Consider the following 22,825-nt stretch of genomic DNA (forward strand, 5'->3'; position numbering starts at 1 on the left):
ATCAGCATTTAACTAAACTTTAGAATGAGAAAAGAATTTTGCTTGAACACTTTCATTTTTAAAATGATGAAAGATAATCTATATTTATTTTTTGTAGTTCTTTTATTAAACCATGAACTGATGAGTCAGTTGTACTGCTTATTTCCAACAACCTTTTTTTGTAAAATAAGGAAGCCTTTCTCAGTGCAGTGTGAGTGCTAACTACAACTCCTCCTGAGGAAATAAGTTAACTCTTCACGTTGAAGGTAGATACTTATTACAGAATGTTTTCCTTGCGCCACTCCCCTCCCTGCTGGCACATGCTTCACCCACATGTTGCACCCCAATTAAACCAGAACAAATTAAAATGTGTGCACTACACTTAGGCCTAATATTTGTAAATCACTTGTTTGCCGGTCTCCTTACTTCTGAGCTGACAGAAATTGGAAGCGTATAGGCTGCCAATGCTTTGTACCTAACCACTTGCCAGTAGTAATAATAATACAGTGTAGTAAAAACTATCCCACTCGTAGGCACAGGATTAATTGCCTGCAGGAAGTTTTTGTGCTTGATCACGGACTTCACCTTCCCTAACAGCCAAGACTCAATTCTTTCTATTTGTTGTTTCCAAATAGACTTCACGCACTGCTGAACACACATGCACCAATCAATCAGGGAGGACACAGAAGGAACAGACACATTCTGGGAGGAGCTAGAAGATATCCTCTCAAAGGTACCCAGCAAACACACGTGGGGAATTTCAATACCCAGCTGGTAAGCAAAGAAAATATTAATTATTATTGTGTACTACACTGCTCAAAGGAGAACCAACTGCAGTGGAGAGGGACTAGTGGAGTTATGCAATCAGCCAAGTGCTATCAAGCACTTTCCCAAAAAGCAGGAGAGCCGGACATCTCCAGATTCAAACCTCGGTGTTTTCCAAATTGGCCATGTCGCCTTTGCACAGAAGGTGGAACAGGAGATCCAGAATGTAAAAGTTCTGATAAATGCCAATTTATATCACTACCTTCTAAATATTGAAGTTCGACTAATTCCAAGAAATGCCAAGAAGGTTACTCCCAGAAAAAAATTATAAGTTTGACGGAGACAAGGTAAGGAGCAACCAAGAATTTACCAACAAGTTGGAAACTTCAAATCCAGAGAAATGGGAACAACTACAAGAGACCATAGTCAGAGCAGGTAAGGAGACTGTCCCAACAGCTAAGACAAGATGTTAGGCAGAAATTGAGTTGCCATAAAAATGAAGCAATCTAGGTCAACTTCTAAACATGAGAAAATAACATTCCTAACTTGTATAAAATCTTCAAGCACAATCTGAACAAATATCCCCCTGCCTCCACCCCCCGAGCCATCCTACAGCTCAATGATTCCAAAGGGAAACTAGCCGTCAGCGATGAAGATGATTGCTAGTTTCTAGTTATTTACTTTGAATGTCTCCTCGACTGTGAGGTCTCAAAGACCACATTCATTTATAAAAACAGTCCATACATCCACTCTGATTCACTCCTCCTACAAGGGAGGATGTCAGGAAGATCATCCAAGCACTGAAGGACCACACGTATTACAATGGTCAGTTGGGCCAGACTTTCCTGTTTAGGGCCAGAATGCAGAGCTTAACCTTACCTTACCTTACCTTGCCTTACTTTATGCTACTAGTACATGAATCTTACAGTTCACTGTCTAGGCTTTGCAGATGATCTAGTGATCTTTTCAGACTCCCTGAATACAGCAACAAAACATCTTAACCAACTGAAGGCATAGGCAATGAAGGCTGGGCTTCAGATCTTCTTTTACAAGGCACTTTGTGACAACAGGGTGTATACGGCACGGGAGATCCAGGAAAAACCCGGGAATTTTTTCATACGGGAGAAAACTGGGAATTTTTTAGAATTCTGGGAATTTTTCATTGTTTTAGTTTTCAGTTAAATTTTTGTAATTTTGGCTGATAAGAATCGATACTCCAACAAAGGATATCAAAGGATATTACTGTGTCCCTCTACTGCAGAATAAAACATGAACGATGTTCATGGGTGGGGGACCCGGGCTGTCAGCCACGGGTGGCAACTTCACAGGAGGGGGGGCTACAAATTCGTATTCTTGAGGAAAGAAAAAAAAAAAAAAAAAAAAAAACCACGAAAATAAAACTTCAGTTGAAAAGGAAATGCGCTACATACAGCAACAAAACACAGTGCTCATACAAGCGTCTGCCAGCAGCAAAATGTGTCAAGAGGCTTTAGGAACACTATGCAATGGTTCATAACAAATTGCCGACGATGAGTGCAACGTCACAACTGTTTACATTAAATTCATTCAAGCAGTTGCGACCGGGCTCATACACATGCGCAGTTGAGTTGCGTATGAGTAGTACCTTCTCCCCCGCAGAAGTTTGGCTGTTAGCTGTATAAGCAGTAGCAGCAAGCAGCCAGATGCGACACAGAAAAATTTTACTGGCGCGCCCAAGCTGCCAGATTCATGCATGCACAACAGGCCCGGATGTAGAGGTAGGAGGAGGAGGAGGAGGAGGAGGAGGAGGAGGGGGGGGGGGGCGGGCTGTTAGCCACGGGTGGCAATTTAATGAGGGAGGGGGGACTACAAATTCGTATTCTTGAGGGAAAAAACCTTGTTTCACAAAGCGCCTAGCATCCAGCACACATTGGTCTAGCGATTATTCATACGATTTTGAAACGCATCCCTGTTGACTTTTTTAACATTTTTGAACACATTCCTTGTTGATTAGCGAATGAATCATAATTTGATTTTTGAATGGGTGCATAGTGTACATGATGTCTCTGCCAAAGGAACCCCGGTTGCATCTAGAAATAAACTTTCCTGCAGACCAAAGGGGACAGGACTGTACAAGCTGAATGGAATTTTGCCAAACGGACGAATGCCAATCGCTGTTTTTGTGTGGTTGACTGGATTTGCACATGATCAGCTTTGTTATAATTAGTAGCAAAATCCATAGATTCAGACTACCAGAGTGGAAATAAATGCAAACAGGAATAACAGATAAGAGAGATCACATATTATCTTCTCGGTGTCTCCAAGAAAAAGAAATTTTGACAGAAAAGTTTTGGCCAGATCGCTACCCTAGTAAGGGCCAGTTGTACAGTCTCGGCTAGCAGCCGCTTACGTTCTTTGTGGGAGTAACGCGGAAAATGCATTGTACGAACACGTAATAACAAATGCCTGACCGGAGAATAAACGCGTGATAACTAAACTGATGATTGTGGCGGGGTTGGTGAAATTAACCGGAGAATGAGTCTTGACACTGGCAGAAATAGTTACAGAATTAGTGATGACTAGATTGTTTGTTAGAACGAGGAAGAAGAAGAAATGGGGGCATCACACAAATTATGGAAGAATGTGACAATTCCAAATTTAGACAAAATACAATAAAGAGTGTAAATTTTATGAAAAGTTCTTGTTCTCCCGGTTACAAAAATCTCATCTAGTATTAATTGCGAGTTTTTTTTAAAGAGGGGCAGGATGTCAAACCAGCCGACTGGGAGCAGGGGAGTCACCACAGGACATTTCAATTTCCACTGTCGTGAATATAATTGTACACGTTTGAAATCCAAGAGCGTGATGTGCGATAGAAGAATGCTGTGTGCAGATGCGTGGCACTGCACTTTGGCACACGTAAGACCAAATAACATGTCTTACATTTTCTTGAACATGTTTGCTTTATTATGTATCAAACTGTTCAGAAAGGTGTGCACTACAATATGAACGTTTTTTGAAAAGACAGTTTTTTTTTAATTTTTTGCGTCCTGTCTCAAACGCTTGAGGGGCGGTTTCATAAATATCGTAGATCTGGGCCAGATGCGCAGAGCAGTCTGATTGTAGTGGGGACGTGGGTAGTCTCCACATGACCCTTGTTTACGTTTAGAGATTTTGCTGTTGCTCCTGCTCATGTCAAATTAAAACAATACAGATTTCTATGGCCGGGAGCTATCAAGTGAATTAAAATACATTCAATAATTATGAAGGGCTGAAATGTTATTAGTTTCAGATCTTATTTTATTTCCACCTTTCTGTCAGTCGAGCATTAATCGCCTTGCAGAATAATGAAGTTATTTTTGTCGGTTTACTAAAGAAATTGGGCTTTTATTAATCTTTTCTGCTGAGACAGTCAATTTATTTAAAACGAAGTGTTTAATTCCGAACTTTTGGATAGTTTCAACTGTTCACTGAATTTCAAGTGCTCGTTTTCACCTTCTAGCACGTATGTCATTATGCCATAATAAAGAACCAAATGCTGAGGCCTACTTCATTGGGAATCTGGACACACGAATGTGCACTGCAAGCCAAATTATGCATTTTAGTATGCTTCATGAAATTCCGATGCTCTTGGAGTATCCTCTGATGTCTTTTAGGACATAATGTAAGATCTTTTAATGTACGAACGTACGGGTTTCCTACATCATCGTAGCTGCGCAAGTGCGGTGACACTTGTTATCTTGCGCTCCCTGCTAACTGCTGAAACGAACCTATTTTTAACAGGTCGCGGGAAATTATTGCAAATGGTGGTTTGAAAAGTGTTATACTTTCAAAGTAAATTTCCTTTTACACAAGATGAGCTATGTGCGAGAATGTACAATGAATTTCTTAAATCAAAGAGCGTTTGACTCTCATTTAAAAATAAATTCTTTGAGGACGAGCCATTTAGAAGAATTTCGAGCCCAGAAGATCAAACATTTGTGTTGTTATTAAACATTTTACTGGCTCATTTGTGTGATGTATCTTAAAGGGTAACATGAGCAAAAAAATCAACATTATATGTGAAAGCTTAGCTTCTCTTGCAGCTTATTAATCTATAAGTAGTGGAGAGCGGGTGTGGTAATTACAATGATAAATAATCACTTGCACTTCCGTCAGTTGCTATTGAACACTTTTACTCTCACATTGTATACACAATGTATGTAGCATGGAGCACGTACTACAGAGAACTGATCTGGCAAAGATCAGTTGTTTTCGCTGCAGTAGGGTAGTGTTATTATTGGGGGGTGAACCAGTGGTTCTACGTCCCCACAAATCTTCGAGACCAATATTATATATGAAAGCGTTGCTTTTCTTGTAGCAACACTATGTATTTTAATTTAAACCATTAACTTTTCCTATTTGTGTGTTCACACTACTTAATCGTGATGTTGCTAATTGACTGACTACATCATGTATTGTTCTCGGCTGGCGAGATCACATGACATGAGCTGTGACTGGCTTATAAAAGAGCACTGCAGTCTCAATTCCCATGCTTTGGAAAGTAACATGCAGTATTTGGTGGAATTCCCAATTATACTTTCGTAATACAAAAATATGCAGTGTACATGTTGCTGCACATCAAAGATCTTTTCAAAACGTGTTGTACTTCATAGATGGTGCAAGGAAGGTATCGGTACATTCATTTCACAAGCTGTAACCTCCACCACATTGTGTCATGCATTAATGCCAGTATTACAGTCCTATGAATTAGTGACAATGATGATGATGATAATAATAATAATAATAATAATAATCTTTTAAAAATAATATATTCTCATGAGTGAAACAATTTAAACCCTTTTGCCCCTCAGAATTTTTTTTTTTTTTTTCCGTCAACTGCATGAGAGTATCCTTAATAATCTAAACAATGAAACCCCTTTCAGTCAGTCAGTCAGTGAAAGTTTGAACACCCAGCTGATAAGGCCATATGGAATGCTAATACTGCTGACTGTATTCTCTGCTAGGCTTCAACACCCAGCTGATGTGGCTATATGGAAGGCTAATACTGCTAACTGTATTTTCAGCTAAAAAATGATGCCATTACCTTTACTTTTGAAAAAAACCACTGGGCGAACATTTGAGAACACCTGCCCCATCCTAGGTATGAACAGTAAGGGTCAGAAGTGACAGGAACTCTGAAGTTTGTGTCTGCTTACCACAGTGCTGTGCAAAACTTGAGGACGAAAGTAAATTTAACATGATGTGTACTGCCATGCAGCATAGATCTATGAGACTTGAGTCATACGTAGAAAGAACTGATACAGTATAGTACAGAAGGTAAGGCTAACAGAAATGACACTTTCATTCAAAGAAAATAATTACACTGAAGTCAGTGTGAATCATTATGGTCCCATGGGCATTAAAAAAGGCAAGGCATAGTTCTTAATAGGGTGTGTGATTCGTTATGGATGGCACGCTTCTTAACATGCTTCCATGCTGGCCAAAAGATTGCTAAGTGGGGCATCAATGCATCCCACACTTGCTTGATGGGATTTAAGTTGGGGGGATGAGAAGGGCAGTCCATTCACCAAATATCCTCTTTTTCCAAGAGCTCCTCCAACTACACTGTTCGATGCAGTTGCGCATTGTCATCCATAAAAATGAAGTCAGGGTCAAAGGCATCCCAAAAAAGATGCACGTCGGAAAGGAATACAGTATTGCAATACTGTTGACTAATGGGTGAACTATATTCAAAGATTTGCAGATCAACCCATGCATCATTATGCCTATCCACACCTGGATTACCAAAATGACCATCTTTCATAATGTTCCTGGGCACACTGCCTACCCTCTTATGATGAGAGGTGGGAACATGTAATGTCAGTGTATAATCCCCCTTGTGCAGGAACTCACAAACATCTCAGTCATTGACTTAGAGAAAGAATCAAAGAATATGGGAACCTGCATAATGATGAACTTAATAAATGACTCAGTTTCAGACTACTAAAAAGGAGTCTTTTTTTTTTAAACATAGCACTTTTGACCCAATACATAGTTTCAATGTTCAGTCACTTTAAAGTTGCCTTGGCCTTAATGAGGCATTACAATAAATGTAATCTTGACACAGGTTCTTCTCAAGTGATCTGTAGCATGGCCACATATGAGCATACGGAGATTCATGCGCACCTCAGAGTATGTGTTAATTCTTTTCTACATCTACATCCATACTTTGCAAACAACTGTGAAGTGCATGGCACAGAGGAGCTCCCATTATTAGCGTTTCTTCCCTATCTATTTGTGCATGGGAGTGGATGCTTAAATGCCCCTGTGTACACAGTGATTGTCTAATGTTATCTTTGCTGTCCTTGTGAGAGTTGTTGTATATCCTTAGATTCCTCAATTAATGCTGATTCTGAAAGCTTCAAAAATAGGCTTTCATAGAGTACTTGTCCGCCCCCGGTAGCTGAGTGGTCAGCGCGACAGACGGTCAATCCAAAGGGCCCGGGTTCGATTCCCGGCTGGGTCGGAGATTTTCTCCGCTCAGGGACTGGGTGTTGTGTTGTCCTAATCATCATCATTTCATCCCCATCAACGCACAAGTCGCCGAAGTGGCGTCAAATCGAAAGACTTGCACCAGGCGAACGGTCTACCCGACGGGAGGCCTTCGTTGCACGACATTTCCATTTGTAGAGTACTTGGTGTTTATCCTATAGGTCAAACAAACTTGTCACTATTAATGCTGTCCTCCTTCTTATATGTTCAATATCCGTGTTAGACTTCTTCACTATGGGTCCCACATAGTTGAGCAATATTCTAGGATGGGCCTTATTAGTCTGCTTTGTAGATTAACTACATTTTCCTGGTATACTACCAATGAACCAAACTCTATCACCTGCTTACCATGACTGAATCTTTATTATGGTTCCATTTCATACCCCCACAAATGGTTACTCCCAGATATTTTTGTAAATTGACAGTTTCCCAATTTGAAATGTTATCAAGAAATGATGAATATTTGTGCAGTTTTTTTTTCAGATAGTAATTCATTGCAGATAAATGCTTTAACTGCTGTCCATGATTTATCAGCTGGAGAATTTCTCTGTATTGTAAAGAGCATTTTAAAACTGTACCTTACCATGCATGAAATCCTGCTTCAATGTTTTTCTTTATGCGACCCTTTTTGAAATTTACCAGTCATGATTTGTTCTCATGTTTCATGAATTAAAGTTAACGATGACTTCTTTACATGCCTTTTCTTTGTTGGCCAAAGTAACCTTAACAGTTTTTCCAGTTTCAGTTATGTCCTGAAACTCACGCCATACGATTTCTAGCTGTAAATCTTTTTCTGCTATGGAGACATATGAAGAGTGCACTTTCTTCTGATTACATACCTTTATTTTTACAATATGAAACCATTAATGATAAGTATTATGTATCTACAACATACAATTGATATTTTTGGCCAGAGTGTGCTATAGTCTTATCAATAGCTGATTTAGTGGTATTGCCCAATATGTTTCATGCTAATTTCAATCAACTCAGAATCTCATTCATTGTTCCAATTTCAATATTGCCTAATAAAACAAATTTATGAATCAGGTTCATTTTCTGAACTATGGTCAAAATTGATCTGCATTCTTATTTTCCTACACCCATAAAATCTCCAAGAGGACAAGCTATAACAAAAATTAAATTATAAAATGAATATGTAGAGCAGAACCTATTAGTGCTGAGGCAGCTGGAAAGGGATGTGCACTCCTTCAGTAGTAAATATATCTTACATTATGCAATTAGGGAACTAAACTTTCAGACACAGACAAGCTCCCCTTGCCTCTGTATAAAAGATACTGATCTTAAACCACTGCATACCCAATGTTAAGATGTTGTAGCCTGTGAGGAAGGATGATCTGTTATACAGTTATGTACACGTAAAATAATAGTGCGTTCTCTTCATATAATGTTTCATGATCTTTTAAGCTGATGATTTATGGACTTCATCCAACAACTCCTTTGTTCTCCATCTCCTGCTTTGAAACTGTAATGCAATCATGTGTATCTATTCTCTAAATGCCACTGTCCAATGGAAGCATCCCATGCGAGGGAAGCACTGACACTAAACTCAAATCAAGCGAAGTAGAGCTCAAATACAAGCCTGGTTATGCAGGTTTAGATCTCCCGTGGTGTTCTTAAATTACTTTGGTCAAATTCTGGATAGGATTAATGGAAAAAGAAACACGGGACACAAACAGCCATACAAGGCAGCATGCTGATAACTTTTTTTTTAATCATGCATTCAAGAATGATACCCCCTTTTCTTTTTACAACAGTTGGTCCTAGGCTATGCTGGTATATGTATTGAAGCTATTACTTTATGAAGTATGCCTTTTGTAGAGAAAAATTTGGTAAAATCTACAAATCGGGCACTAGTAAGCATATTTGTGTATTCTCCCTGTGGAGTTCTCTAAGTAATACTGTCTTATCACTTCCACTAGCTCCTGAACACTTATGGCACAGCCTACAGTCAATAACTCCTTATGTATATCAACAAATCTGTTTGCAACTTTCTGTGAATAAACTATGCCATTCAAATAAAGGCCACTTTCTCCATTTACACCTTGATTAAAATAAGAAAAGACACTTTCGAGCATGGGAGAGGGTGATGTTTTTGGTACATGTTTGTTTGGGACTTTCCATTCTGGGTATATTCACATGCTTCCTATTAATGTGCAGTACTGCAGGGTGGTAATAGTCTTATCACTTTCCTGCACACTTTCGTAAGTTTAGGACATTCCGTTGCATAAAATAAATGTAACACACAGAGAAACAACACAAACTAATTGCAATTGCTATGTTACGGTTGCGGGCATAGTTTGCAACTGAGGTAGCAGAGTTTGACAGCTGTTAACAGAATAAATGATGTGGCCATAGTCATTCTCTGATTGTTGCTATGGTACCTGTACTGTTGTCAACTAACTGTCAGTCATTTAACTGCTAGTTTTTGTAGCCTTTTCAAGGACAGTGTATACATGGATCTGGAGCATGAAATTGAAGCTAATACTTTAATCCAGGATTCACATTCATATTTGCTCTCAAAGAGCTTGCTGTTTTTGTAATTTATTTATGCACTCGAGATGCTTTTGATTTGGAATTTATCATCCAGTCTTCTAGATGGAGAGATCTTATAAGTAATATGTGCTAAATGTGCTTGAGAGGAAACTCTGAATTTGAGCTTAATGACGAAAGTCTTCCTTTATTATTTAAGGAGCAAAATGTTAAAGTACTGAGAAATCGCCCTTGAAAATATTGATTTTGAATGAATTTTGATAAATTACATTTTTCTCTTTACAGGATCCATATTACAAAAACTAAACATATTTAAGGAAATTCCATGTGACACGGTTCCAAGTGCACATTCTGATACTAAACTGAAAATAAACTATGACATTTATCTTCCAACAACAAAATTTAAGAAATCTTCACCATGCTTACCGGATTATAGGCTGTGCATAATTGGGTAAGTTAAGTTTTTTATGCTAGTCGTAATTATTTGAGTATACTTTCATACAGCTCAATTTTTTAAACCTAAGCTCACATGATACCTATTTGTTTGTTAAGATATTACCTTAATTTTCTGTATTGAAAATGAATGAAAATGTGTACTTCAATAATGTTGATGTACTGAGTACTAGCAATCCACAGAGGTTCCTCACTAAGTATATATAGCTGGATGCCTTGTTTGTAATATGTAGTATGTACACAAACCGTCCTCGAAAAAACTTTATCAAAATCCTGAGGAAAAAACATGGTGGGAGAATGTAATTTGTAATAAGCGCAGATGAATAAAGTAACTTTCTTTTGTGTAATTCTCACAATGCCCACAGAACATATTGTACTGTTCTACTTGGCCTCCTGTAAACAGCATTCTTCCAAAAAGCTGATTCTAATGTTACGGTGGCCATATTGAGCATTAATTGACTATGATTGCTTCAGAAATATGAAAAGGTTTTTCAGAGACCACTACCAGCCACAAAATGTGTTGACACTTACATCAGTTATTGAAGCAATATGGTTTGAGGTATAAACCTTATATTCAGGCTACACTGGCAGTACAAAAAAAATTAACAAAAGTACATATAGATATTAAAGTGTTTTGTAAAATCTTGGTGTCTGTTGTGGTCATCCTGAGGAGAAAGTGAAGGATAACATAACAAGAGGGAGTATGTACTTCATAAGTTGATTTGCAATTCACATAAAAAATTTAAATAATCTCTTGTTTGGTTCATATGAAATGGCAGTCTTTTTGTGGTTTGTTCAGTTACCTCCATAGCTATTTGCAAATTTGTGAACAATGAGTGGTTCCATGAAACCATAGTAATGGAGGAAACTGAACACACCACAAGAAGATACCCATTTCATATGAACAAAGTGAGTGATTACATAAAAAAAAAATTATGTGAACAGCAGACTATCATGCAACACACACACAAACGCAACTCTCACACTCATGATCACAGTCTCTGGCAGCTGGAGCCAGACTACAAGTAGCAGTGCATTATGGGAGAGGCAACTGGGTGGGGGGTAAGGAAGAGGGATAGCAGGGTAACGGGGGGGGGGGGGGGGGGGGGGGGGAGGTAAAGTGCTGCTGGGGGCATGCAGGGAGATGAGGTGAAGAGTAGGGCAGCTAGATGCAGTCAGGAGGTTAGATGGGGAGCGGTGGAGAAGGGGGGGGGGGGGGGTCAGGAAAAGGAGAGAAGTAAAAAAACTGAGTTTGTTGGTGGAATAGAGAGCTGTGTAGTGCTGGAATGGGAGCAGAGAAGGGGCTAGATGGGTTAAGACAATGACTAATGAAGGTTGAGGCCAAGAGGGTTCGGGAATGTGGATATATTGCAGGGAGAGTTCCCTCCTGCGTAATTCAGAAAAGCTGGTGTTGGTGGGAAGGATGCAGGTGGCACAGGCTGTGAAGCAGTCATTGAAGTGATTGACATCTTGTTGGGCTACATACTTAGCAGCAGGGTGGTCCAGTTGTATTTTAGCCGCAGTTTGTCTGTAGCCATTCATGCAGACAGACAGCTTGTTGGTTGCCATGCCCACATAGAATGCAGCACAGTAGTTGCAGCTTAGCTTGTAGATCACATGACTGGTTTCACAGGTATCCCTGCCTTTGACGGAATAGGTGATGTTTGTGATTGGACTGGGGTAGGAAGTTGCAGGAGGGTGTATGGGACAGGTCTGACATCTAGGTCTGTAACAGGGATATGAGTCATGAGGCAAGGGTTTGGGAGCGGGAATTGTGTAGGGATGAATGAGTATAATGTGTAGGTTCAGTGGCCAGCAGAATACCACTGTGGGAGGGGTGGGCAGGATAGTGGAATGAAGAGAGGTAGTCGAAACCCTGGCAGGCATTGTAATTCAGTTGCTCCAGTCCTGGGTGGTACTGAGTCATGAGTGGAATGCCCCTCTGTGGCCGGATGATGGGGTTTTGGAAGGTGTTGTGCGACTGCAAAGATAAGGTATGTGGGATCTGTTTGTGTACAAGATGGGAGGGTAACTACAACCTGTAAAGTCCTTAGCAAGACCCTCGTCACTACAGGTGTAACGGCCACAGGTGGCTAGGCTGTATGGAGGGGACTTGGTATGGAATGGGTGCCAGCTGTCAAAACGGAGGTATTTGTGGTGGGTGGTTGGATGGTTGGTAGGTTTGATATGGACAGAGGTACTCATATAGCGATCTTTGAGGTGGAGGTCAACATCGAGGAAGGTGGCTTGATGGTTTGAGTTGAACCAGGTGAAGTGAATGGGGGAGAAGGTGTTGAGGTTCGGGAGGAATGTGGATAGTGTCGCGTATCCCCATGCACTTTGATTTTATATACAGTTTATGTTGCATAGCACTTTAAGTAAACTATATGTTGATTATTGTTGCGGCCACAAAAGATAAAATGTAGTTCTCGCTACTGGTTTCTGTAGTTGAAAATTTTAACTTTGTGCCCACTGATCTATTATGTGGGGATACACACAACACTAAAAGATTTCCTGCTGTGAATGTTTGATCTTTAATTTGCAAGACTATGTTCTCATAATTCTGATCTGGCTTGTTAGAAATGGAACACTGTATCATTACTGTAATTGATTACGAAATTAAACATGTCTTCCTCTACTTTCGTCTCTGAAATGCACTGAAAATTACTCTTATTATACACACAGAAGTTACAGTATACAGTGTTTGCCAAACATAAAAGGTGCAGTGGATTTTTTTAATATTTGAACACTATTAATTACCACAAGAGCATGAAGCTAAAAATGAAAATTGATTTTAATGTTATTAGCCGGACCAGATTTCAACACAACAGTTTTCGATATCACACAAGTGAAGTTTTAGCACTCTGATTTACGTAAATTATTCACGTCACTGATATTGTACATGCAGTTGCTCACGTCCATCTGAAAATAACATAATGAAATCTACAATTCTCCTCTAGGATCTCCAGGAAGGTGAAAGAAATAATTTTAATTTACCATTATCTGCCTCCTTAGTTGTGAGAAAACTGCTTTCATTCAATTCTAGTTTGAATTAGCCACAGCAATGGCTTCCGCAATCGTGGCACAGCACTGCATCACAGAAAATTCTAAATTTGCTTTTTTATACATCAGCATCCAATGGCGTCTTTCTCGATAAAAGAACAAAAGAAAGCTAACTAAGCGTTCGAGGGAGTGTCACAGGCTCTTACAACATTCACGGCTACAATATGACAGAGAGAGTAATGTCTAAACCTCCACTACATGCAAGCAATTTAATATGCTAATATATATCTTTGTTATATTTTTAATTATCATTGTCTGCTTCGGTTTCCACACTCGCCGATCACAGATATTATTTGCAAAATGCTCATACATAATATTACACAAACATAAAAATGAAAAATAATTATTTCCTTTTCTACAGTATCCAAATAATCAATAACTGTTCATACAAAAATGAAATATAGTAACGCAGATTCCCTCCCCCCCCCCCCCCCCTACACACACACACACACACACACACACACACACACACACACACACATATATTACACTGATATTACAAATGTCTTGCCAGGAGACGTCTCAGTAGGGTGTCCTCACCCTCGATCCAGATCATGAAGGTGTCATCAGTGAATCTGAACCAGGTGAAGGGTTTGGGATTCCGGGTGTTTTGGAAGGATTTCTCTAGATGGCCCAGGTTGGCATAGGGTGGTGCCATGCAGGTGCCATAGCCATACCCTTGATTTGTTTGTAGGTAAAGCCTTCAAAGGAGAAGTAATTGTGGCTGAGGATATGGTTGGTCATAGTGACTAGGAAGGAGATGGTTGGTTTGGAATCCATCGGGCATTGGGAAAGGTAGTGTTCAATAGCACTAAGGCCATGGGCATTAGGGATGTTAGTGCAAAGGGAGGTGGTGGCGTCCTGGGTGGGTTTGTGGACTTTAGGAAGCATGTAGAAGGTAGGAGTGCGGGGAGAGGTTCTGGGATGGGCCTGAAGATTTGAGGAGAGACTGGAGATCCTGTTGGATTTCTGGAATGAGGTCACTGTGGCAGGGTTTGTAGGTGGATGAATCTGACAGCTGGCAGAGTCCTTCTGTGACGTAGTACCTCCAGTTCAAAACAACAGTGGTGGAGCCTTTGTCAGCAGGCAGGCCTTGTTGATTTGTTACTGCAGCATCAAAGGTACAATTTTTAATAAATGAAAAGCACCAGTTTGCTTTTGTTCTACAATATTACTTTTATTGTTAGCCGGTTTTCAGCTTACAAGACCATCTTCAGACATTTATATAATGTCTTAAGATGGCCTTGTAAGCTGAAAACCGGTTAACAGTAAAAGTAGTATTGTAGAACAAAAGCAAACTTGTGCTTTTCATTTATTATAATGTTGTTCTACCAAGAACCAACAGAAGCTTACAGGGCTGGAAAGAAATCCAACGTGCACTCGGTTTGTCTGCCGGGGGGGGCCTCATCCAAGATGTGGAGGCGGCCTTGCCTGCAGCTATTGAGTGTACGGGGTGCAGTCGTCTGCAAATAGTTGCTCACATCGGCACCAATGATGCCTGTTGCTTGGGTTCTGAGGCGATCCTCAGTTCGTACAGGCGGCTGCCGGATTTGGTGAAGACCGTTGGCCTCGTACGCGGGGTGCAAGCAGAGCTCTCTATTTGCAGCATCGTTCCCAGAGTGGATCGGGCTCCTTTGGTTTGGAGCCGAGTGGGGCGTCTCTACCAGAGGCTTCGTCGACTCTGTGACGGTCTTGGCTGCAGATTTCTAGACGTGCACTATTGGGTGGGGAATTGTAGGACGCCCCTAGATAGGTCAGGGGTTGCACTACACAAAGGAAGCTGCTACTCGGATAGCAGAGTACTTGTGGCGTGTACATGAGGGTTTTTTAGGCTAGGCAGTAGTGCTAGGTGTCCTGATGAACACTCACTAGTCGACATGCAGGCAGGGAAATCAGGACGTGCTCAGTGTAAAGACACTTCAGCTATCAAGGTCCTAGCAGTAAATTTTCAGGGTGTTCGGAATAAAGTTCCTGAATTTACTGCCCTCCAGGAAGCATGTGGCGTGCAAAGTATTCTCGGGACTGAGACCTGGCTGAACCCTGAGATAGGAAGTTCTGAAATATTTAGTGAGGGTTGGTACGTGTATCGGAAAGACAGATTAGACACCGTAGGAGGTGGTGTCTTCATTGCAGTTGATAGAAATATTGTGTCTACTGAGGTCGAAGTAGAGCGTGATTGTGAAGTTATCTGGACACATTTAACAGGGCTAGGGGAAATAAAGTTAATTGTGGGGTGTTATTACCGGCCACCAGGTTCCACCGTGACAGTTCTAGAATGATTCAAAGGGAGTCTACATTCTGTATCGCAGAAGTACCCAGATTATGCTACATTAGTCGGAGGCGACTTCAAACTACCTAGTATAGACTGGAATGTCTATGGATTCATTACAGGTGGTACAGACAAGCTGTCGTGTGAATTACTTTTGAACACATTATCTGAAAACTGTCTTGAGCAGCTAAATCGACAGCCAACGCGTAATGGAAATATTTTAGATCTGGTAGCCACGAGCAGACCAGACCTCATCGACGGTGTCAGTGTTGAGATAGGGATTAGTGATCATCATGTTGTCATTACGACTATGGTTACGAAAGTTAAAAAGACAGTCAAGAAGGCTAGGAGAGTATTCTTACTAGAAAGAGCAGATAAGCAGTTGTTAGCATCCCACTTAGTAAATGAATCGACTTCATTTACTTCCGGTATGATGGACGTGGAAGAATTATGGGCGAATTTTAAACACATTGTAAATCACGCATTGGACAAGTATGTGCCGAAAAAGTGGGTTACGGATGGAAAAGACCCACCGTGGTTTAACAGCGCAATTCAGAGACTGCTCAGGAAGCAAAGGCAGTTGCACTCGCAGTACAAGAAAGATCGGGAGAATGAGGACAGGCAAAAGTTAGTAGAGATTCGTGCTGCTGTAAAAAGAGCGATGTGCGAAGCATTCAACCACTACCACCGTCATACCTTAGGAAAAGATCTTGCTGAAAACCCAAGGAAGTTCTGGTCTTATGTAAAATTGGTAAGTGGGTCGAAGGCTTCCATCCAGTCACTCACTGATCAGTCTGGCCTGGCAACGGAAGACAGCAAAACAAAAGCTGAAATTTTAAATTTAGCATTTGAGAAATCTTTCACGCAGGAGGATTGTACAAACATACCGCAGTTTGAGTCTCGTACAGATTCCCTTATGACTATATCTCTCTGACCCCTTCATAAGTCATACTATCTATGATCCCATTGCTCACAGCTTTACTTTGATTCCTGCCACAGGGTATCAAAGAGACAAACTGTCATAGAGAATGCAGCGTATGGAAACATGGGATATGCTGGAAGTATGCTCAGATAACTGAAGTAGTTAAGGCGACTGTTCCTGACAAGCAGGAAATCTAGGTTTAAGCCCTGGTACAGCACAGATTCTAATGTGTCACTAATAAGCAACATCTTCATGCTTAATGCAGCTGATGCCAGAGAGTCCACAATTGCAAATAAATTTCTTAAATCTAGTACAGCTGCAAGATTGATCTGTTTCTTCAGACAATGTTCAATATAAGTTGTTTGTAATTGTAATCTTTAGGTATTTAGTTGAATTAACAACCTTTAAATATATGTGATTAATAGTGACTTCAGAATTTTTGCCAGTGATGCAGTTACCTATAATGAAATACTGTCTGAAAGAAGGAGCATATACATTTTGTCAGATACTGATGATTTCAAAGTGGTGCAAAGATTGGCATCTTGCTTTAAATTTTCAGAAATGTAAAACTGTGCACTTCACAAAATGGAAAAATGTAGTATCCTACGACTGTAATATCAATGAGTTACAGACTCAACCAGTTTGTACAATATATGTGTGTAACACTTTGTAGGGATATGAAATGGAATGATCACTTCAATTGTGGGTAAAGCAGATGGTAGACTTTGATTTATTGGTAAAATACTGGGGAAATGCAAACAGTCAACAAAGGAGATTGCTTACAGATCATCATTCTAGAATATTTCTCAAGTGCATGGGACCTGTACCAAACAGAACTAACTGGGGATATTAAATTTATACGGAGAAGAGCAACATGAATGGTCACAGGTTTGTTTGAGCATGGGAGAGTGTCACAGAGAGGCTTTTGAAGATAGATGTAAACTCTCCCGAGAAAGCCTACTTACAGAGTTTCAATAAACAGTTTTAAATGATTACTATAGGAATATACTACAACCCCCTTCATATCGGTCATATAGCAATCATTAATACAAGATTGGGTTAATTATGGCACATACAGAAGTATTTAAACAATCGTCTTCCATGCTCAGTATTTGAGTGGAATAGGAAGAAACCATAATAACCAGCACAATGGAATGTATCGTCTGTCATGTGCTTCACAGTGATTTGCAGAGTGTAGATGTAGATTTATTGCGTAACCAAAATTTAAAAGATTTATTTTAGTACTCATACGGAGGATCTCACACTTTTTATTGTTTAGAGTCAGTTGACACTTTTCGCGCCATACATATATCTGATCTAAATCATTTTGCAATAAATGGTAAACGACAGCACCATCTGCAAACAATCTAAGAGAGCTGCTGAAATTGTCTCCTAAATCATTTATGTAGACTAGAAACAGCAGTAAAAGAAGGAATATCAGAGTTTAAGCCACTTGCCTACAATAACAATTACACCCATCTAGCAGTTGCTTGTATTGCGGTACAGTGATGGGTATACCAGTCACAGCACTACAGACGCATCATGCAACTGTTCTACAACTCGCTGCTTTCTGTAATAGGTCTGCAGCCATACATTAGATGGCACCAGTTATACATTTATGAAATTGACGCATTAATTCGAGCTTAAATTTATTTTGTGTGTGTTTTTTGAACTCAGTGAGTGGCTCATCCTATGAAGCAGAAGAAAGTGATTTTAGTGATTAGAGTAATGGTACAGACTATGTTACTGCAATGCATCATTGAGAGATGGAAACATTAGTGGTTTGGTTAATGGGATAACTTGAATTACTTGTTAAAATGTGGTGGTGCAAGAAATGTGTACCAATGTGGCAACAAAGTGCACTGTGGACTTATGAGAACTTATGTCAAGGAATATTCACTAGCTCCTGGACATAGTAATGCTAAATGTAAGCATAATTTACCACATACTAAAACCAGGACCCGCGAGGGTGATGTCAACAATGTTCCAGTTCAATGTGGCAGAGCAGCTCTTGAGAATGTAACTCTCCCTCTCTACAGTTGTAAGGGATGATCAAGCAAGACAGAAAAGCCACAAAGCTCCAAGCCAGAAGCGAGAGACATTTTCTGTGAAAAGAAAGCCAGCTCAAATGAAAACTGCTCCTGTTAGAAGGTGATCAAGGGTATTATAGGAAAACCTGTTTCGAGTGTAACACATGTAAAGTTGTTCTCCATGTGGACAAATTTATCACAATATACCATGCTCAACTAAACAATGTGTGTACATTTATGAGAAATGAAAAATGATTCACTGTGTACCATAAACTGTGTTTGTATCATTATAGCTTAAGTCCTTAGAACAGATATATTATTTCATGTTTTGTAAATCTTCATGTATATGTGAAAAACAAAAATATATGGTAAAAATAATCATATTACTATCACAGGTCTGTTCTCAGAAAATCGTACCATCCCTTCAACAACAAGGTCATTAGAGACAGAGCGCAAGCTTGAATTGAGAAAGGAAATCAACTGTGCTCCTTTCAAAGGAGCCATCCCAGCAGTTGCCTTACGCAATTTAGGGAAATCACGGAGAACCTGTATCTGTTTACCTGGATGGGATTTGAACTGTGGTCCTTCAGTCAAGTCCACCTCGCTTTGTGGGAACAGTAGAGGGCATGGAATAGGCCCTTGGAGAATCCATCAGTTACTACAAACTGTGACACCTTTCTGGCAGTAAATCACAAATCCTGTTACACAAATGTGACAATATTCCATACAATTTGATTAGGAGCTGCTTGGGAAGAAAGGCGTCCAAAGCCTGCTGGAGATTTAGAAATATGGAATCAGTTTGAGATCTCCTGTCAGTAGCACTCATTACTTTGTGTGAATAAAGAGAAATTTGTGCTTCACTAGAACAATATTTCCTGAATCCATGGTGACTAAGTGTCAATAGATCATTTTCTTTGAAGTAGTGATAGAACACTGTACATGTTCCAAAATCATAGTGCAAATTGACGTCAGTGATAATTTTTATAATTCAGTGGATTACTTCTATTTGCTTTCTTATGTATTGGATGCTGGGGCTATTGTGAAATATGCAACTGTGTGTTGCTTATGCAGTTGAGCCTGGGCAGAGCCACTGTGATTACCCAGAGGTACCTCACATAGAGACTGTCCCACAGTAGCCCAGAATGACTATAACACCAAGAAGAAATAGCTTCTCAGCTTTTGGCTCAGTGTGTAGTCTTCTTTTCTTTAATTTAATGAGTCCAATGTACAGTACAGTCGCCAGTTACAATAACGCTTTCAGCAGTCCCATATCCTTCAAACCATAACTGTAGTAACCGCTCAATATAAATCTTACATTTATTATGTCAATAAAGGGTAGGTGTCATATCGGAAACATAATACAAAGAACCAAAATCTTTATTAGCATCTTCACTATTATGATAGGTTTGATAAGCAATAACATTACGGGGTTCAAAACTCTCCAAACCAGAACAGAAGTAGTACCATTATTCCTTACAACTGCTACTATCAGCCAACCATTACCAGTGCTCAATGTATCATTGTTAGCAATACTAAAATTAAGGTTACTTAAAGAAAAACAGGTTCTATCAATTAGACAATGGGGAGCAAGTCCTTTCAGCTTTTTCATGGCAGCATCCAGAGGTGTACCAGTCTTCAGCTCGATATTATCAATATCATTACAAATGGGAAATGACAGGCGTCGTCTTAAAGTCTCCTATAATGGCATGGTGTGGTTGTGGCTCATTCAGTGCAGTTGCCTGCGCTAAGTGCACACAGAGTGACTTGGTTCCCACATTTTATTCGCGCTTATAAGTTCGAGGCCAAAGTGGTTGCATAACAACATGCCTGCTAGTGGGCAGCATTGTGGTAAATCTAGGGATGCTGGGACCATTATAGAAAATGTTTGTCATTTCCTGTTTATAAGGATACTAACAACATCGAGTTGAAGACTAGTACATCTCTGGATGCTGCCAAGAAAAAGCTGAAAGGACTAAGGAATAGTGGTACTTCTACTGTTCGTGGTTTGGAGAGCTTTGAACCCCATAATATTATTGCTTATCGTATGTACCACGTTGGTGAAGTTGCTAATAAAGACTTTGGTCCCTCATATAATGTTTTCAATATGCCACTTACCCTTTATGAACTTAGTAAATGTAAGATTTGTGAAGGGGAGTCTGCACAGTTATGGTTTAACGGACACGAGACTGGAAATTGTTGCTCTAACTGGTGATTGTACTGTGTCTTGGCATCATTAAATTAAAGAAAACAAAACTACGCAAACTGTGAAAAGCTGAAAAAAGATTTCTTCTAGGTGTTTCAGGCTCTCTGGGCTACTGTGGGACAGCCTCTACATGAGGCACCACTGGGTTTTCACAGTGGCCCCACACAAGCTTGACTGCGTAAGCAATACAGAGCTGCATTTCGTGCAATGGTCCCACCATCACTAAATTTACCAGGACACTGACCACTAGCAAGCATTACGCTATGTATAGTGGCCATGTTGTTATGTAACCACTTTGGCCTGGAATATATAAAAGAGCATGTAATGTGCACACCATATCAGTCTGTGCAAGCTGCAGCACAAGCAACTGCATTGAACGGAGCCACAACTATGCCACGCCATTATGGGAGGCATTACAGAAGACAGTCATCATTTCCTGTGTATTGAGAATATTGATAATAGTGAGTTGAAGACTGGTACATCTCCAGATGCTGCCAAGAAAAAGTTTAAAGGACTTGGTTCCCGTTCTCTGATTGATTTACCCTGTGTTTTTGTTGGATGTAATCATAATTGTAGAATTGCTAACAATGATACATTTAGTACTGGTAATAATTTCATAGAGTGAGCAGTCGTGTATGATTGTTAAATATGGAGCTGTTATATGAGCATCCTCTGAAAGGAACACCATTGTATACAAACTGGACCTGGAGATTTACCTTTGTTAAGTGACTTAAATTGCTTTCCTCCTCAAAGGGTATCTACTTCTAAGTTACTCATGTTGACGGCTGTTCTTGATTCAAATTCTGGGATATTTACTGCAACTTCTCTGATGAAGGAATTTCGGAAAACCATGTTTAGTGACTCTACTTTACTGACACTCAGTGCATTGGTAATATTGCCATGAGATGTGGTGTATGCAGTGTTGCATAGTGATTTGTGTCATTGGCATATTCACTGTTTGTACAAATAGCTGCACTCATCATTCAGATCAGTTCTGTTCTGGCTGTATGTTGATGTTTGTAATAAACATACTTTCAGTGTTAAGTGTTGTATTTCATTGGCCATTCTGCTTTCTGATTTTGCACTAGAGTGTAGTTACAATGTGACATTGTTTGGTGAAGATGTTGGGTTCTTCAAGATATCTGTATCACCTTGATTCCAATTAGACAACATAAAAGTGTGTTGCCTACACTGAAAGGAACCAGGATACAAGCATTCAGAAGACCAATGGATTCAAATCCAGCAGTAAGTCAACTGCACATCGGGCACCCATCAGTGTTCTCTGAAGATTCTGATCAAGACCTGACAAAATGGCTGAATGGGCTCAACCAAGTTACCAATACAACAAGTGGAATGACATGACGTGTTTCACAAATGTTACTTTCACTTGGATATCACAGCCCAGCAGTGGTTCAATAACAATAAATTGAAGCTCAATAAATGGGATAAATTCAAGGTTGAACGGAAAAAAACATGTTGCAACAGTCAGCAACAAGTCAGATTAGAGAAAGAACAATCCAAGAGCAGGGTCCAACGCCATGGTAAAATGACACAGTCCTATAAACAGAATGTTTTGATCCTATGCCATTCTGTGAATCCAAATATGACAGAGGCTGCTAAAATCTCAGATTTGATGGCAGGCTTTGCAGAAGATATGTAAAGGAATTCATCAAGTTACACCAGCACATGGAGGAAATGCAACAGAAAAGAATCAGACAAAAGAAGTATGACCAACTTCCAAATATGGCCCCGTTGGCAGCTGCAGAAGGCCACAACGATCTCACCTCACTCCTACATCACGTAACGAGAGAAAAGATACAGCATTTTATGACAACCAAAGCTGTCACATCAAGTAAGCAAGAGATAGCAGCCATGACTGTTGACCCAGTATGTCAGGAAATAATAGGGAATGTTGAAGAAAAGGTGTGCCAGTCTTTTGGCATCAATCTCTGCCACGCTCCAGAAAGTTTGGGCTTGAACTTACACCATATCCATCAAATGACAACCCAGTACTCAACCTAGCAAGTTCAACACACTTCTACACCAAGTATAACCCACCATAGAAGGACAGACACCAGGAGGACAGAGAACAAGAGGCCAGTGTGGATATGTGTGCT

At 40.0% G+C, this 22,825-nt stretch overlaps 1 protein-coding gene across 2 annotated transcripts in view; it reads left to right on the forward strand.

Moving 5' to 3' along the window:
- The window catches only part of LOC126457968 (uncharacterized), a 158,278-nt gene that overhangs the window by 125,980 nt on the left and 9,473 nt on the right, over positions 1-22,825 (forward strand). For both annotated transcript variants that reach the window (XM_050094727.1, XM_050094728.1), the window contains exon 6: positions 10,054-10,219. In XM_050094727.1, coding sequence (XP_049950684.1) covers positions 10,054-10,219 — 166 coding nt within the window. The remainder of the gene's footprint in view (positions 1-10,053; positions 10,220-22,825) is intronic.

Source organism: Schistocerca serialis, chromosome 2 (assembly GCF_023864345.2).
Source record: "Schistocerca serialis cubense isolate TAMUIC-IGC-003099 chromosome 2, iqSchSeri2.2, whole genome shotgun sequence".
NCBI classification, from domain to species: Eukaryota; Metazoa; Arthropoda; class Insecta; order Orthoptera; family Acrididae; genus Schistocerca; species Schistocerca serialis.